Here is a 17,180-nt window from a genome sequence, read left to right as displayed (position 1 = left end):
AGGATTTAAAGTAGAAAGGATTTTAATTTATTATATCGCTTATATTTTGTTTGTTTTGGTTTTTCTTTAAGCAGTTTTGTTTTTATTTTTTAGGAGGAAAATAGGTGTATGGATGTTATTTAAAGTTATACTAATGCTGTTTCCATAAAATGGTTATTACAACTTTGAAATATCTGTGATCTATTAACTATTTTTGTTCTGTTTTAGAAAATTTAGAAAAATAAATTAAAATTTTGTGCTAACACTGACATGGCATGTCATAGTTGTTATGAAAAAAAAAAAGAAGGTAAAGAGTATTGTTTGTAAATAAATATTTTTGTTTTCTTTGAATCATTTTAATTTATCCCGCGTCATTTTAAAATTTTCGTTTGCACACGTTTATTGTTTTGCATATATATGCTTTTTTAATATGTTTGTGTATGTGATAATTAGTGCTTTATAGCTGTTTTATCAATGTGTTTTTATAATAATATAAAGTGTTTTTTTATTGTTTGTGTATGTGGTAATATGTGTTATATAATTGTTTTAAAAATGTGTTTAAATATGTATATAAGTTATATATTTAACCTTATATACATATTTAAACACATTTATTGTGTTTATAGTTGGTACATATGTTTATATTATGTTGTTTACGTGTTTTCAAAGTGCTGTGACTTGGTAAACGTTTAGAGCAAGATTTGTCAACTTTGCTAGCCAAGTGATGTACTTATAACAGAGGGTTACATGATAGTGTTTAGTCCAAACTGTTACTGGTTTAGGTCTAGCTGTTTTCAAGCGTTTATTATTACTTATTCTAAAAATACATAATAATGTATTTTAATAACATTTTGCGTAATGTTGTTAATTTTGTTCTATTATATATGAATGTTATCTTACTTAAGGTATGTTATATCCATATTATATAACCTTATGGTATGCACTTTGTGTGTGTTTGCTGTGATTTTTTTGTTATCTTTTGAGTTGATTGACATTTGGCTTATCTTCATGTTGGTGTCTATTGTTAAAAAAGGTAAATAGGTAATTTTATTAAAAATCACTGCTTTTAATCATTTACTCAAAAACAATACTATTTGTTTTATCTCAATCTGATTTTTTGTGTTTAGTGCTGTTTACTACATGATTTTGCTATAAAGTTTTGGAATCATGATGTTCCAGCATAAAATATTTTGTAAAAGCTATCATAAAGTATGAGCATATGAAATAATGAATATAAAATAAGTATGAAATAAAGTAATATTTATAATAGTAATATTTTACAACTACTACTCTGGTAAATCACAACGGCTTTTGTCAATAAGGTACATTGATTTTCATTTCTTTTATGCAATGTTTTTCTTATTTATTTTTATGATTTTTTCTTATGTCTTTGTCTTATTTATTTTTATGTAATGTTTTACTTATTGGTTACATTTTTTATTTTAGATTTATCAGGTGATGTATTAATGTGGTATAGAAGAATAAAATATTATATATTTTTGTGAATTTTTTAAAAACGTTTACTAATAATTTTTTTGAAAAAATAATATTTAAGTTTTCAATAAAGGGTTTACAACTTTTTTTTTAAAATTTTTTTTTGTTTGCAGTATGTTAATTATTAGAATTGCATGTTTTTAATAATTTTTTTTATTATTATTTGCTATGCTAATATTGTTTGAAACATCTCCTAGCTGATATATATATATTTTTTTTAAAGTCATAAAATTATTGTATAATTTATTTTAAATGACAGTCTGTTAAAGATAAAAATTATTTGTGTGTGCTATTTAGAGTAGAAAAAAGTTATAGGAAAAGATCGCAATCTTCAGGATTAGTTTAAGATTTTTTATTACTACTTTTAATTAAAAATGAATTTTAAATGGATGATATTAGGCTAGAAGCAGATATTAGTTAAGAAAGCGGAAATATGAATAGACAAGTTAATCGTCGCAGAACTAAAAGAGATAGGCTTAGGGGAGATGAAATTAATAATCAACAAAATGCTAGAAATGCTGCTTGACAAGCAACAGATAATTCGAACCCAAATGAGGAGAGGTTGGTTAGGCGAGTTGAAAATAATTGTTGCAGAAATGAAAGAGATAGGCTTAGGCGAGATGAAATAAGTAATCGACAAAATACTAGAATTGCTGCTAGATACAAAAGAATGCAGTGTGTGGCAAGAAGTAATACTATTCCAGATAATAATTATTTAAGAGAAATGAATTATACTTGTCAGCATTGTGATGCTAAAAATTTTCCTAATGAAACACATTTTTTATGTTGCCATTATCGAAAGGTAGTTTTGTTGCAACCTTTATCATTTCTACAAGATTTAGAAGATTTATTCAAAGGAAACTAAGCAAATAGAAATGCTAATCGGAATTTTTTTAAATATATTAAAAACTATAATGCCTGTTTTTCTTTTGCTTCATTTAAAGCTAATGTAGTTCAACCCATGAATCATGGCCGCCATGTTTTAGAAAATGTGGTCAAGTTTTTCATCGTATAGGTAATCTCAGGCGAAATTAAGATGTTCCGCCGACATATTGTCAACTTTACATCTATGATCCACTTGCACCAGTAAATTTTAGATAGCAACAACGTGGTAATGATCTTTGCTTAAATGATTTAATGTTTCGATTGCAAACTAATATTAGTGAAGAAATCCCATTTCTTTTTGCATTTAAAAACATGGCGGAAGTGGAAGATGAAGAAACTCAATTCTTGCAACCCAAAATGACGCGGATAACTGAAAATTTATATCCAGGTCAGACAGCAATTGATAGACCTGACTTGGTTTCTCGAGTATTTAAACTCAAATTAAGTAGCCTTTTTAATGACATTTTTAAATTAGGTATATTAGGGAAAGTTGTAACACATGTTCATGTTATTGAATTTCAAAAACGCGGTTTGCTACATGTTCATATTTTACTTTACTTTGCAAATGGTGAATAGCTTAAAACAGCACATGATATCAATAAATTAATATTTGAAAAAATTTCAGATCCAATTGGTCATCGTGATCTTTATAACGTTGTTAAAATTTGCCTGATTAAAAGACGGGGTGTGCAGAAAAAACTATCCTTAAGAATTCAATGCTAACACAGTAGCAGTTCATAATGGTTATCCACGCTAAAGACGACATGTTAATGTGTTGGTTATCAATACTAAAGGTAACAATTTAGATAATCGTTGAGTGGTACCATATAATCTATGGTTATCAAAGAAATATCAAGCATACATTAATGTTGAAACTTGCATGTCTGTTAAGGTTGTTAAATATTTGTACAAATACATATACAAGGGTAACGACTGTGCCAATACTTTAAAAATGAGCAAATTAATCATGATGAAGATAACACTTTTTTAGATGTCGTTATGTTAGTGCACCTGAAGTATTTTGGCGAATTTTTGAGTATTCAATAAGTCATATGTCACACACTATTATACACCTTAAAGTTCATCTATCTGAAAATCAATTAGTGTGTTTTAGAGAAAGAGTAGAAAAAATGGCTTTAGATTGTGCAGCTCAACGTGATACGCCCCTAACAACGTGGTTTAAGTTAAATACTTAAAATGAAAGAGCACATTCTATTCGTATGTAGACATTCCCTATTACTTTATATTTGATGATAAACATTGTAAAAGAAGGATAAGCAAAGGGATGGTAATAAGGTGATAGTAAGAATATATAAAGTTAATCCAACTGGAGAATTACTTTTTCTAAGACTTTTGCAGGCTAAAGGAGCAACAAAGATGTGCGTACTGTTTATGGTATTGTTCTTGAAACGTTTCGTGAAGCATGTGGTTTAAAAGGTTTTTGGAAAACGACACTGAATCCCAGAATACTCTTTTTGGGGCAGTTTTAATGCATATGCTTAAGCAAATTAGACAGTTGTTGTCAATAATTTTGATTTTTTGTGAGCCTAACAATCCTTTATATCTCTAGGATACATACATAACTTTTATGATGGAAGATTTCATTCACCGCTCAGACCCACTTCTAATAGCTGAACAAGCTACTTTTTGTCAAACGAAAAGATCATTAATCAAAATAAACGCTGGCTGATTACAATATGCCTGTTATTGATGAGATTGTAGGTTTAAATCTAGAAAATTTTGATTAAAGTGTTCAACAATCTATTGACAAAGCCAACCAAATGAGACTGTTAATGTCAATCAATTAAATGTATGTAATGCTATCCTTGCTGCACTGAATGAGCAACCAAGTGTAGAAAATCAACATTCTGAATTGTTTTTTCATGGATGGAACATCTGGTAGTGGAAAAACCTTAGCGTAAAATTATTTGGTTGCTGAAACCATAGGTAGGGGCTTAAAATCTGCTACAGCTGCATGGACTGGTATAGCAGCAACTCTTTTTACAAATGGATCTACATTGCATAGCCTATTCAAACTTCCAGTTTTAATATTGGATAATTGCACATGTAATATAACTCCTAACTCTATACACGGGCATTTTTTAAGTCAAGTTACTTTGCTTTTGCTTGATGAAACATCCATGATACCTAAACATACCTTAAATGTAATTGATAGGTTGTTAAAAGATATTTGCAACAACAACTTTCCGTTCAGAGGAAAAGTCAATTTTTTTGGTGGTGACTTTAGGCAAATTCTGCCTGTTGTGAAAAGAGGACAACCAGCTGAAATAGTAGAATCATGTATAAAATGTTCTTTACAAAGACAATGGGTGCAGAAGTTTGCATTAACTGAAAACATGTGAGTACAAAATGGGGAAGGTGAATTTTCCCAATGGCTACTAAAACTTGGGAACGGAACAATACCTGTCAAAGAGGAGGATCCTTTTAAAGGATGCATTGAAATACCAAATCAGTTCATTATTAGAGAAAATGAACTGATTGTTGAAAAGATTTTTGGAGATGCTGAACAAAATGATTATTTTAAAGGCATGATTTTAACACCAACTAATGTTGATTCATTATTAATCAATAAAGAAGTGCTTTGTCTGCCGGGTGAGGTCAAAATTTATTTAAGTGGTGATCAATTTGAAACTGGTGACCTTAATGAAAAAAAAACTTTCCTTTTGAGTTTTTGAACAGCTTAACTCCTTCATGTATGCCACCTCATTGTTTAAAATTAAAAATTGGTTGTGTAATTGTGCTGCTTAGAAATTTAGATCTCAAAGCTGAATTATGCAATAGTACTCTAATGAAAGTTTGTGCTCTTCAAAATAATTATAGTGATGCAAAGGTTTTGACAGATGTTTCTAGTGGTGAACGGGTTTTTGTTTTCCAAATTCAGTTGGCTCCATCAGTTGCTAATTTACCTTTTGTTCTGAAACGTCTTCAGTTTCCTTTCAGATTGGCTTGTTCAATGACAATGAATAAAAGTCTAGGTCAAACATTTGATAGTGTTAGGGTAAATCTCAAAAAACCGTGCTTTTCTCACGGTCAACTATATGTTGCATATGTTGCATGTTTAAGAAATAGAGCATTTAAAAGTTTGTTTTTCAAAATTGATAAACATCTTAATTAAGGTATGGTTGGTGAAAAGTATTATACAAAAAATGTTATATTTTCTAATGTTCTTAATTTATAGTCTTTATATTTTCATTTTAAAAACTTACTGTTTGTAGATTGTGTGCACATTTTGAATGTATAACTTTTTTTATTATTTCAATTTTTTTTTTCATAGTTTTTGATAAATATATCTGTCATTTAATATTGTTATAAATGTGTTTATATATGTTATAAAAAATTATATTTGTTTATAGTTGTATATATGTTTAAATTATGTTGTTTCCATGTTTTCAAAGTGATGTGACTTGGAATTATGTTGAGCAAGATTGGTAACTTTGCCAGCCAAGCGGTGTTATTATAGCAGAGGTGTGACTTGGCTGCATTTAGTGCCAGGCGGTGATACTGCTTTAGAGGTAGGCTGTCTAACCTTTTTTAATTATTCTGGAAACACAAAATAATGTCTGTTAATGTTTAGCATAATCTCGATAAGAGAGTAGGCAACCTTAATCTTTAAATCTAGGGTGCTTTAATGTCCTAAATTTGAAGTAGTTGAACAACTAATATTGAATATAAAAACAATTATATTTTTATGTATTTATATATTTAGTAAAAAGATAAATATAGTTAACTCTAAATTGATTTTTTAATTTTGTCATAATTGATTTTGGTTTGTTATTTTCACTGGATTTTAGGATCAAGGGTGCAAATATGATATTGTTATGTGTTATTGTTGTGATGTTTCGTGTTGATAGACAATGTGGTATACCTTCCATTGGTGTCTATTGTTAAAAATTAATAATAGGTAGTTTCATTATTGGAACTTACTGCTTTTATTTATTTACTAAAAGCCAAGACAACATTTTGCTAAAAACGCAATTTATATCTTACTTAATTTTTTTTATTTTGGTATTGTTAATCCTTTTGTACTTTGAAACAGATTTTGTAGTTACATTTTCGACAAGTGTTTTTATTAACTGCAATGTCAAAATTAGTTACTATAAATAGGTAAATTGATTTTTAGTTTTTATGAGGTGTTTTCTTTTTTTTTTTCTTTTTTTTTTTTTGTAAATATTACATCATTATTCCATTATTTTTTTTAATTTTAGATTTACGATAAAAAACAACCTGATTTCCTTTTATTGTAATTTTTTGTTAGTTAAAATGATATAAATATATGCAATTAGTTCGATTTTCTTTTATATTTTTTCCATTTTAGGCCTAATAGTTTGTTGTACGTAACTAAAAACCTTTAAAAACACTTAAAATATTGTAGTTTTGCGCACTTGTCAAATATCGAGTAACTTAAATTGTGTAACGTGTTTAACTAATTAATTAGCTTAGTTTGCATTTACAACACTTTCGAGGAAAGAAAGAAAAAATTCTTATATATGTAAAATATTGTTTTTTATTTTATTATTTTTGGTCTTCATCAAAAACTTAATTACTCTTAATACATAAAACTTTATTCACCTGGCCACCATTAAGGCAAAAAGATGGAATGGACCTTTTTGTTAGTGTCAAAATATCTAAGAAAATTAAATTTGTTGAACAGACTTAATAAGACCCGGATGCGGTCAGCTTGGTTTACAAGCATGAAATTATGTCAGGTTAAAAACCGTGAACGTAGCGTAACCTTTAAAAGCCTTTAAATTTAAAACAAAGATCAAAGTTTATATATTTTTTTCAATTTGTTATACACACACATATATATATATATATATATATATATATATATATATATATATATATATATATATATATATATATATATATATATATATATATATATATATATGTTTGATTGAAAATTAAATTTTTTTTTGTTTTAAACGTATTTGTACTTAACTGCTTAGTTATTTTTAATAAATTTATTTAGTTGTGTGGATTTAACGTTTTAAAGACAACTTTCTTTATTAAAGAAAAATGTATCACGGGAATACCAAAAAATTAATAACTCCTGTATAATTTATGTTCACTTCTTATTATTTAATTATTATTCAATCGTATTAATTAATTAAATTTAAAAAAATTACATAAAAAATATGGATATATCCTCATACTTTTTATGTTAATTTGACAGACGGTTTAATTTTTTTCAATTTGAAGGCATTTTTCTAATAGGGTAGGGAAGAGCGTGCGCCTTTGATCATAAAATCCAGGGCGCATGTTAATAACATTCTTATAAATTAATATTAAATGTAAAACTAATATTAATTTTATTCTTTAAGTTTATTTGAACCATAAATATAAAAAACTCTAAAATAGTTTTATAATTTTGTCTTTCCTAAATTTTTGTTTCGTTTTTTTACCCCTGGATTTTAGGATCAAGGGTGCATACATTCCCCTATTAGATAATGTTTCACAACTTTAAATTGTGGAAAACAGCCACTTAAAATTAATTACGTAACAGGCCGACCATAACACATATTACGGGTTGCTTTATGATGGTTTGGATAAATAATCTTATTATAAAATGTAATTTTAACTTACATTTACTATACTTAAATATTGTATATATTTATATATTAATATTATATATTTTATTTACTTTATTATAAAACTTATGTAAAATTAATTGATAATTAAACTTTTACATACTAGTCATACTTACATATATAACTTTATTACTTTATACACTTAGCTTTTCATGCTTAACACTTAAATTTAGTTTTGGTACATCAATTTAATATGACATGATTTATGTAAATTTTTATGATTGAAAGTAAATAAGTAATTAGTTTTTTAAAGAAGAAATATTAAAAATATAATTTCTTAAATATATAAGTTTGCAGGTACATAAATAATTAAATAAAAAAGAAATAGTTAAATATGAAACATGTAAAAAAGTAATGTACTTTTGGTTTTTGCATTTTTTTTTAGACCTACCTAAAAATGGTATGAAATTATATTTGCTTGTCACAACGTGGAAAAGTGTCAGAAGAAACAATATTGTTGGCAGTGATACAAGTTGCAAAATATAAAAGATCAATTAGAGCACTAAGTAGAGAACTTAATATACCATGTAAGACTCAAGGAATATATTGAATATCGAAAAGGTTACCATCTAATCTAATGCTTTGGTTCAAACTGAAGTAGAACTCAATTGCTCAGTCATTCTTTCAAATTCTAACAATGATAAAACACTTGAGTTTGATGTTACTGTAACAGTACATAAGCCTAATGCAGAACGTACGCCTGATTTCGCAGCTATAAGGAGAGATTACTATCACACAAATTTGAAAAAAAACGGTGGCACAATATTTACTTTGTCAAAAGATTTCAGGTATTTCTATTTTCTCTAAATAATTTGAATATAATTTTGTACTGTAACTTATTTAAACATTTAATGAGATACTTTAAAATAAAACACTGTTTTGATAGAATTAAAATTTTGAACTTTTTTAGAGACTGGGACAGATACCTAATATGATTTTAATGATTATGTCTAATGGTAATACATATTTTATATTTCAGTAGGTATTTAAACCTGAGCAGAAAGTTTTGCTTGAAGAATACCTAGTGAAAGCAAGTGAAATTTACTTTGGTCTTTCTCCTAAAGAATTTTGAGGGTTGGCTTATACATATGATGTTGCATGTTGCCACATTTTGCATACATACATACATTAATAAAATTTTTAATTTAATATTTTACATACATATTATGTCTTCAAAACTCCGGCTGCGGTCGCTAATAGAAAGGCGGAAGTTAATTAAGATGGAAGAAAGAACATTTTGTTGCTAAAATTTACAGGCTACCAACATCGGCTTTGGCCTCCCCAAAAAGTTGGTCTATGGGCAAAAAGTTAGTTTGGCGCCGCGCGGCGTTTTGAACTCTCAGTCAATCTGCATCAACCTTTTCTAATATTTAATGGAACATATAGAAATAGACTCTTTTTTTCTAATTTAACATTATATTTTGCCGTTAAAGAAATGTTACAAGCTACATAAATTTAAAGAAAAAGTTTAACGGCTGGAGCAAGAAGAAGTCAATATTTGTGTCTATTTGTCAAACACCGTGATACAATATGTATTTTTTACAAAATTTTTACCAAGAGTATGAAGTATAAACAAATAAATAAGATAAATGTTAACGAAAACGTTAACATTAAAATATTATTGTCTTATTTAATATAAGATAAAACAAAAAACAAACAAATAAACAACATAAACATAAAAGAAAAAAAAAAAAAAAAAGGAACGAACAAGAAAGAAGCAAAAGTTTATTAAAATACGAAAATTTTAAAAAGTGATGTATATCAGTTATTATTTAATTTAGTTTTTAAACTTACAGGGTAAATAAATTTAGTATAAAATTAAATTACTTATATTGTTTTTTACTTAATGTAGCGTTTTAGCTGATTTAATTTAAGTTATCTATTTAAAAAAAAACATAAAACCAGATTAATCTAAATAAAAAAGATATTTTTTTTTGGTGTCTCAAGAAGTCCTTACGGCCTTATCACAGAGCAACGCGGAAGAGAATATAGTAGCAAGTTCACACCTCATTTCCAGCCTACGTTGCAAAACTTACCCAGCGATGGGGTTTGAATCACGGATTTTACGTTTTTGAGGCAAGTGCACTACAAATGTGCCACGACTGCTCATCATTGAAAAAGATTAGAAAAGAAATAATAGAGCCAAGTGCAAATAAAATAAAGTTTAGTAAGCTTGAAGTTAAAGATAAATCTCTGATGTATACTGAGAAAAGTAAAGGTCTTTAGAACCCCGTGGAACTTCACAAGTTATATCATTTTTGGTTGTTTCTATATTATCACATTGTACGTATTGTTTTCTACTTGACAAGTAATTTTCAAACCAGAGTAAGTTTGAATCATTTATTCCGTAATGTTCAATTTTTTTAACTAGAATGGAATGATTAACGGTGTCTTTGGATAGATCAATTAAAACTTCTACTTTAAAACAGTCTTTTTTAAAGGCATTACATAAATGGTTAACTAACACTACTACTGCGTGATCAGTATAATGTTTTTTTAAAAATCAAATTGCTTACTTTACAACATTTCCAATTAAATAATTATACAGTCTGTTGTACATTTTGCGTTCAAACAATTTTGAAAAATACGTTAAGGCAGAAGCAGGCCTGTAGTTTGAGAGGTCTGATTTTTCTTCAGCCTTTAAAATTGCAATGACTTGAGCAACTTTTAAAATATCCAGAACTTTACCTGATTCAAAAGGCAGGTTGATAATATGAAATATGGATGGTTTGGTTATATCATAGACTAATTTCATTATATTGACACTAACTTTATCTAATTCTGCACATTTATTATTTTTCATTTTGGCAGATCGCAATCTAATTATATCTACCTTTGGTTACATTCTTTTTAACAAAACTATAAATAACAAGTGGAATATTGCTAGGTTAGGAACAGTCCTACGATGACCTTATTATCGACCACTTTTTTGTAAATACTAATTTTTTTTTAATTAATTATATTTTATAACTCTTTATTAAAAAAAGTATTTTTAATAGTGTTAAACAAAATTTAGCATATGCTGTATTTTGTTAATTTGTAATCAAATAGGTAAGAATATTTAATTTTTCATTAAATATACATACTCAAGTAGGTAAATCTTTGTTTGGCTTTTTAATATTTTGGTAAAAGCTGTTGATTTAAAGTATGATTACATTTAAGTACAGTAATTTTTTTCACCTTTCAATTAAACATTTAGAAAAAGAGGGAGCTGGCTATATTAATAGAAAATATTAAAAAATAAAATCATCAAATCACACTGGGAAAAATGTCATGGAACTGTTAAGATTTTTAAAAGACTTAATTTCTACCGTTTATTGAAAGTTCTCAAAACAAAAATACCATATAAAGAATAAATATAGAAACGATTGGTTTTGAACTTGACCCGTTTTATAGACTACTTTGTATTAATTTAAGTAAAGATGAAGGCAAAATATAAATATTTTTGCGGTTAGAGAAAAAGTATAAAGAATTTTAACTAATTAAAAAACAGAGCTCCCGCTACGAGGAAGTGTAAAAAAGTATTATTATTTTACATTGTGTTAAAGCATGAATTAAGGAGAGTCGCAATTATATAACAATCAATATTTTTATGTAGGAGAGTTTAAAACATAAATCACTTTTTCTTTAATATTGTTAATCAAGGTTTTGCATGGTGATTGAAGTTTTGCATTTATTTCACAACTTTTAATAGTGTTGTTTACTGTTTTATCATTTTAAAATTGTTTACCACGTAGAGATTACGATCAAGCAATATTTTAGTAAGTTTTAAAGCATAAATTTATTACATTGATGCCTTTTTTCAAAATATACTTTTTTAAAAAAAAAATGCAATTAAAAAACGAAAGTTAAATTTTCAATGATACCTTAAATGTATTTATTGTTATATTATTGCTAACATACTTTTATGTTTAAATGTCTATAGGAATTAAATATATATAACTTTTCTAAGGTGGTTTGTGTAAGAAATGCGCCCACTTTTTATTTATTTTTTCTGCTAACCAATTTATTGATTTAGGCTAAGACTTTGTAAATCGTGAAAGTTTTCAATTTAGGTTGTTATATTTATTAAAAAAAAACAAACCATTGTTGTAAAATGGCAAAAAAGTAGTCAAAATCCAATTCATATTTAGAGACAACATTGAAAAATCTTTTTTTAATGTATATTCTTAAGATTGCTGTTTATAAAAGTTTAAAAACTGAGCAATTAGACTATCTGCTAATGCATACTGTTACATAAACCGTGTCAACTAAACTATAAAACTTTTCAGAAATTATAATCTGCAGTCGTTTTTCAAAACGCCTTAAAATGCTTTTTATGTATTTCTAATTAAACGCAGTTCAAGAAATATTATTAGGAGAAACTCCTTGTATAACGTTTTTTGAAACTAATAAATTGTATAAGTTTCGTTTATAATTCTCCAAAAAATCAATTATGATTGTTGGCGTCTAAATTACATATTTTGTAAAATAATAAATTTGAATTTTTTTTACCTTAAGGTATTTTAAGAAACGACTGCAGTCATATTAAAAGTTTCAGGAAAGAGCTAAAAATGATTTATTCACGATTGTTTAAATGTTAAAGATATTATTCGTGAGTGCAGTGTATTAAACAAGTTTTAAAATTTTAAAACTTTTAACGGTCTTTAGATACAAAGAATTTTTATTGAGAGGCAACAAATTTTGCCAAGTAATGCTTTACTTTGTAGTCATCATATTTTCAATTAAAAAAATAATTATAAAAGTTATTAAATTATTGATATATAAATGATAAAAGCAATGTAAAGATATTAGTAGTTTACAAAGTCGTGCAATTCTCTGCTACATTTAATTAACTATTAAAAGCTTGAATATTTTATATTTTTAAATCTTTCTTATTTAACTAAGAAAGATAAGAGAAATCTTTCATTATCAGTATAATCTATGTTGTATAATCTGCTAAAAACTCTCCAAACATAACATAATCAAAATTGTTTTTTAGCAAATATTTACACATATCAACAATCACATAACATGTATTCCGAATGAAATTACGTGTACCTTTAGTTAAAGATTTCATTTTATGACCATGTTTTTGAACGCCATATCTCTAAAATCAAGTAAGTACAGCAAATTTATGTCTAATTCTTCAGAAATAACTCTATAATGAGAATCTAAAAGTTGCATATCACTATAAATTTTTTTCACACTTACAATTTTCCAAAATGTATTAACTTTTTCTAAAAAACAAATGGTTTCATTCATATTGCAAGGGTGGATAACTTTTGCGTAAGTTTTAAGAGCAGCAATAGTTTCATCGCAAAATACTTTTAAACAATGTGATACTTTTTGGGTATCACATTGTTTAAGAATATTTCTGGATTTTGGATATATAGCTACAAAATTTAGTCTTCATAACTTAATTAGCTGGTCTATCTCAAAATCAAAGCTACATTTATGGTCACTCCACTTGGCAGTCAAATTTTGGTCTTTTTTAAATTGTAACTCCTGCATTTTTTACGTAATCCAGTTATTCCTAATATTTTTTAGTAGATGAGCATAATCAAAAAGAAGAAAAATTTTACGTTTTGTTAACCACGGTTTTCTTACAACCCTCTCAAATAATTTAAAAAGAACTTGATTATTCATTACAAATATCTAAAATTACTTTTCCATTGCTAGACTCTATCGAATTAATGACGTAGCACACTTGCTCAAACAAAAAGGCAGCATCCAAATGACAGAAAGGTATCATTTTGCATTGAAGAGATGGTCCACCTTTTAAACATTTAACCATAACACCTAAAACGCTATTTGCTAACAACTCTGGATTATTTTCCGCTTTTCCAAAAGGAAAATTACAATGATAAAGAAGAAAAGACTTTACATAAACTACATCCACCAAAAGTATACAGTTTATAAAATTTTCTTCTAAATTTGAAAAAATGGTACTAATAAAGTCAATATCTAAAACTTTCATTGTCCTAAATGCAACTTTTGTTAATGTTTTAACACTTGGCAGTTTAAAATCTTTTCGTACCTGATTGTATAGGCTTTTAGTCGTTGAAAAATAACGATTTGATTATAGTTCCTACATTATGAACTTTTTTATCTACTACTGACGCATATCATAGATATAATTTTAATGTTGTTCAGGAAGCGAATTGTTTCTTCAACTTTTGACCAGCGATCAAGATATGTAATACAATTTTTTGATAGCGAAGAAATAAAATAACAAACACCAGCATAAAAACTTTCAAATTTAAAATTGCTTGAGATATGAACAGCAAACATGGGTATACAGTTAACATAAAAGGAGTTTGATTGAACGTGCAAAACATCATTTATAACAAAAGTTGTTACAGAAAAAATAAATTTACAATTTTTAATATCTTCACATAAAAAAATGAATGTAAACAAATCGTTTTTAAAATATTGCGATAATTCATCACACTTTTCAGTTCTGATAGAAGAAAACACTTTAGTAGTGGACCTTGGTTTTAAAGGTTAAGTTGGTAATGCACACTAGGTGGAATGCATCTGGTATATTTGGAAAATTACTTCTTTGAACTGAATTTATCTAACGATTTCTTTCTTTTTCATTAAAGGGAAGCCTAAAAACTCGTATTTTATTTTTAGCACCATAGTTCCTCTGTATCCAGAAACACAGCAATTTTTAACCATATAACAATCAACTACTCACAAATCGAACTTTTAAAAAATTAAAATATATTTTTCCGTTAGATTGCCTGCCCGCAGTCAAAAATACGGATTCGCGACGGGAAGGCCTGTAGTAAGTACCCCCATGTTCTTGCCCAATTAGAAGCAAAACTATAGTAATTTGAGTGATCTAAAATAATGATGGACGTCTTAACAAAGAATATATACTCTATATTCTTGTGGAATATATAAAATAAATTACGAATATAATGTAGATATTATCATAATAAACATTTGTTTTTATTTAACATGTTATATATTTTACTTATTTTTGAAACCGCGAATAAATATCCACTTTTTAAAACGTTTTTTTTCTATATTATATAGAAAAAAACTTTTTAAAAAGTGAGTATTTATTCACAGTTTTAAAATTACATAAAATCTATAGCAAGTTATCAGGCAACCAAAAAAGTTCGTGCGGTTCATCTTAATTGCCTATTTTTATGAAATGTATTAAGAAAACTGGTTTTGTTTGGGGGATGATTTTGCATATAAATTAAAGCTTGTAAGGAGAATCAATCAGTGTGTTTCATAAGTTTTAGTAGTGCCTTTTAAATTTAAAAGTCTTAAGTGGAGTATGGCTGTGTCAGATGCGATGATTCGCGCCTGCTTACTTTATGAGTTCAAACTTGGAACCAAAACTACAGAAGCTTGTCGTAAGATATGCGCTGCTTTTGGCGAAGGTACCATAGCAAGACGGTTGGGTTAAAAGTTTTTTTTTAATTTTTTTTTCTGGAAATGAAAACCTTGAAGATGAACCAAGACCTGGAAGACCATCCATTGTAAACAACGAGGATATCAAGCAGGAAATCGAGCAGGACTCCAGTCAAACATGTCAGGACCTTGCTTTAATCTAGATTTAATCTGAGTGATGAAACTATTCGTTTACATTTGCACCAACTTGGAAAACGTTGGATGTTGAGCAAATGGTTACCTTTTGAGTTGTGTGAAACAAACAAGCTACAGCGCTTAACCATTTGTTCTTCATTGCTTTCCCACCACAATTTAGTGCCATTTTTTGACCGGATGTTGACGTGCGACGAAAAATGGATTATGTACTGCAACAAAAAACAAACATATCATTGGCTAGCCAGTAACAATGCAGTACTGATGACTCCTAAACCAAGCATTCACAAACAAAAGGTTTTACTGTGTAAATGGTGGACTGCAGCAGGTATCGTTCACTATGAGTTGCTACCAAGTGGACAAGCCATTACTGCTGAGATATACTCAGCCCAATTGGACAGAGTTTCCGATGCTCTTCACCAAAAACAAGAAGCTTTGGCAAACATAAAAGGCGCTGTATTCCACCAGGACAACGCCAGACCGCACACCGCAAAAATCTCGCGGGAAACTCTAGCACGTTTACAATGGGAGATTCTAACTCACCCTCCGTATTCACCAGACCTTGCGCCAAGTGACTATCACCTGTTTTTGGCCCTGGATAATCATATGAGGAATCAACAGTTTCAAAAAAGAGAAGATCTCGAAAATGAGTTAATTCAATTTTTTAGCTACCAAACTCAAGACTTTTATAAAAATGGAATATACCAGCTTGTTTCACGATGGAAGAAAGTTATTCTTGCTGAAGGAGACTATTTATCAGAATAAACTTTATTAAAACTGTTATTTTGTGTGTTTATTTATGGATCTGCAAAACTGCACGAATTTTTTTAGTTGCCTGATATAATAAAAAATGTTTATTATATTTATCTTTATTTACATAAATCACTATTTTGTTCATATTTCTTTTTACCAGCATTTTTTTTAATAGTTTGACTGAAATAAAATATACTATAAGGAATTGTTGATAGGTTCTAACCGTTAGATTCTCACGCGTTAGAAACTAATTTCAAAAGGTAAGAATCTATCGAAAAAAGAAACCGACCGACGTGTATGCGCAAGCTAGAGGTGGAAATTTGGCGTAGTAAAACTTTATTAATGCTACTTATTCCAACTTGATGAGGTTTTTTTTATATTATTGGATTAATGCTATATAATTCTTTTTATATATGAAAATTTTTTTTCATTACAAGTATCAGTTTTGTGCTTATGAAATTTACCTTTCTATTTCTGCTCTGTAAACAGTAAAAAAAACTTTCAAACTTTTCTGAAAGCGAATAATAAAAGTTACCTGACTTTTGTTCTCAAATTAAAAAGAAAAAATTTTATACAGTCAGTCATCTATATACTTATTTTAACTAAAATAATAATAGTAAAAATAATAATAATAGTTATTATTATTATTTTTATTATCATTATTATTATTATTGTTATTATTGTTATTAATATTATTGTTATTATTGTTATTATTGTTATTGTTATCATTCTTATTATTATTATTGTTACTATTATTAATACAGTATATAAAATGTGTACATATATGTTCAATATAAATAGAACTAACACAAATATCTTAGAGCTTTGGCTTTTACTTTTTTTCAAGAATGTTTCAATAAAAAAGCCAGGGTATAACTATTTTTAAATATATTTTAATACAAAAATATT

The 17,180-nt window shown here is 27.5% G+C and overlaps 2 protein-coding genes across 2 annotated transcripts; both read left to right on the top strand.

Annotated features, from left to right (window-relative positions):
- Positions 1-5,074: 5,074 nt before the first annotated feature.
- Positions 5,075-5,494, top strand: LOC136086088 (uncharacterized). Its single transcript, XM_065808359.1, has one exon. It carries the CDS (start codon positions 5,075-5,077, stop codon positions 5,492-5,494), a length of 420 nt encoding a protein of 139 aa, XP_065664431.1.
- A 10,231-nt stretch (positions 5,495-15,725) lies between these two features.
- LOC136086087 (histone-lysine N-methyltransferase SETMAR-like) lies at positions 15,726-16,283 on the top strand. The gene has a single exon (XM_065808358.1). The coding sequence runs from the start codon at positions 15,726-15,728 to the stop codon at positions 16,281-16,283; it is 558 nt and encodes a 185-aa protein (XP_065664430.1).
- The last annotated feature ends 897 nt before the right edge of the window (positions 16,284-17,180 follow it).

The sequence above is a fragment of the Hydra vulgaris genome, chromosome 10 (genome assembly GCF_038396675.1).
Source record: "Hydra vulgaris chromosome 10, alternate assembly HydraT2T_AEP".
Taxonomy (NCBI): domain Eukaryota; kingdom Metazoa; phylum Cnidaria; class Hydrozoa; order Anthoathecata; family Hydridae; genus Hydra; species Hydra vulgaris.
The sequence above is the reverse complement of the archived record's forward strand: the minus strand, read 5'-3'. Positions and strand labels throughout refer to the sequence as shown.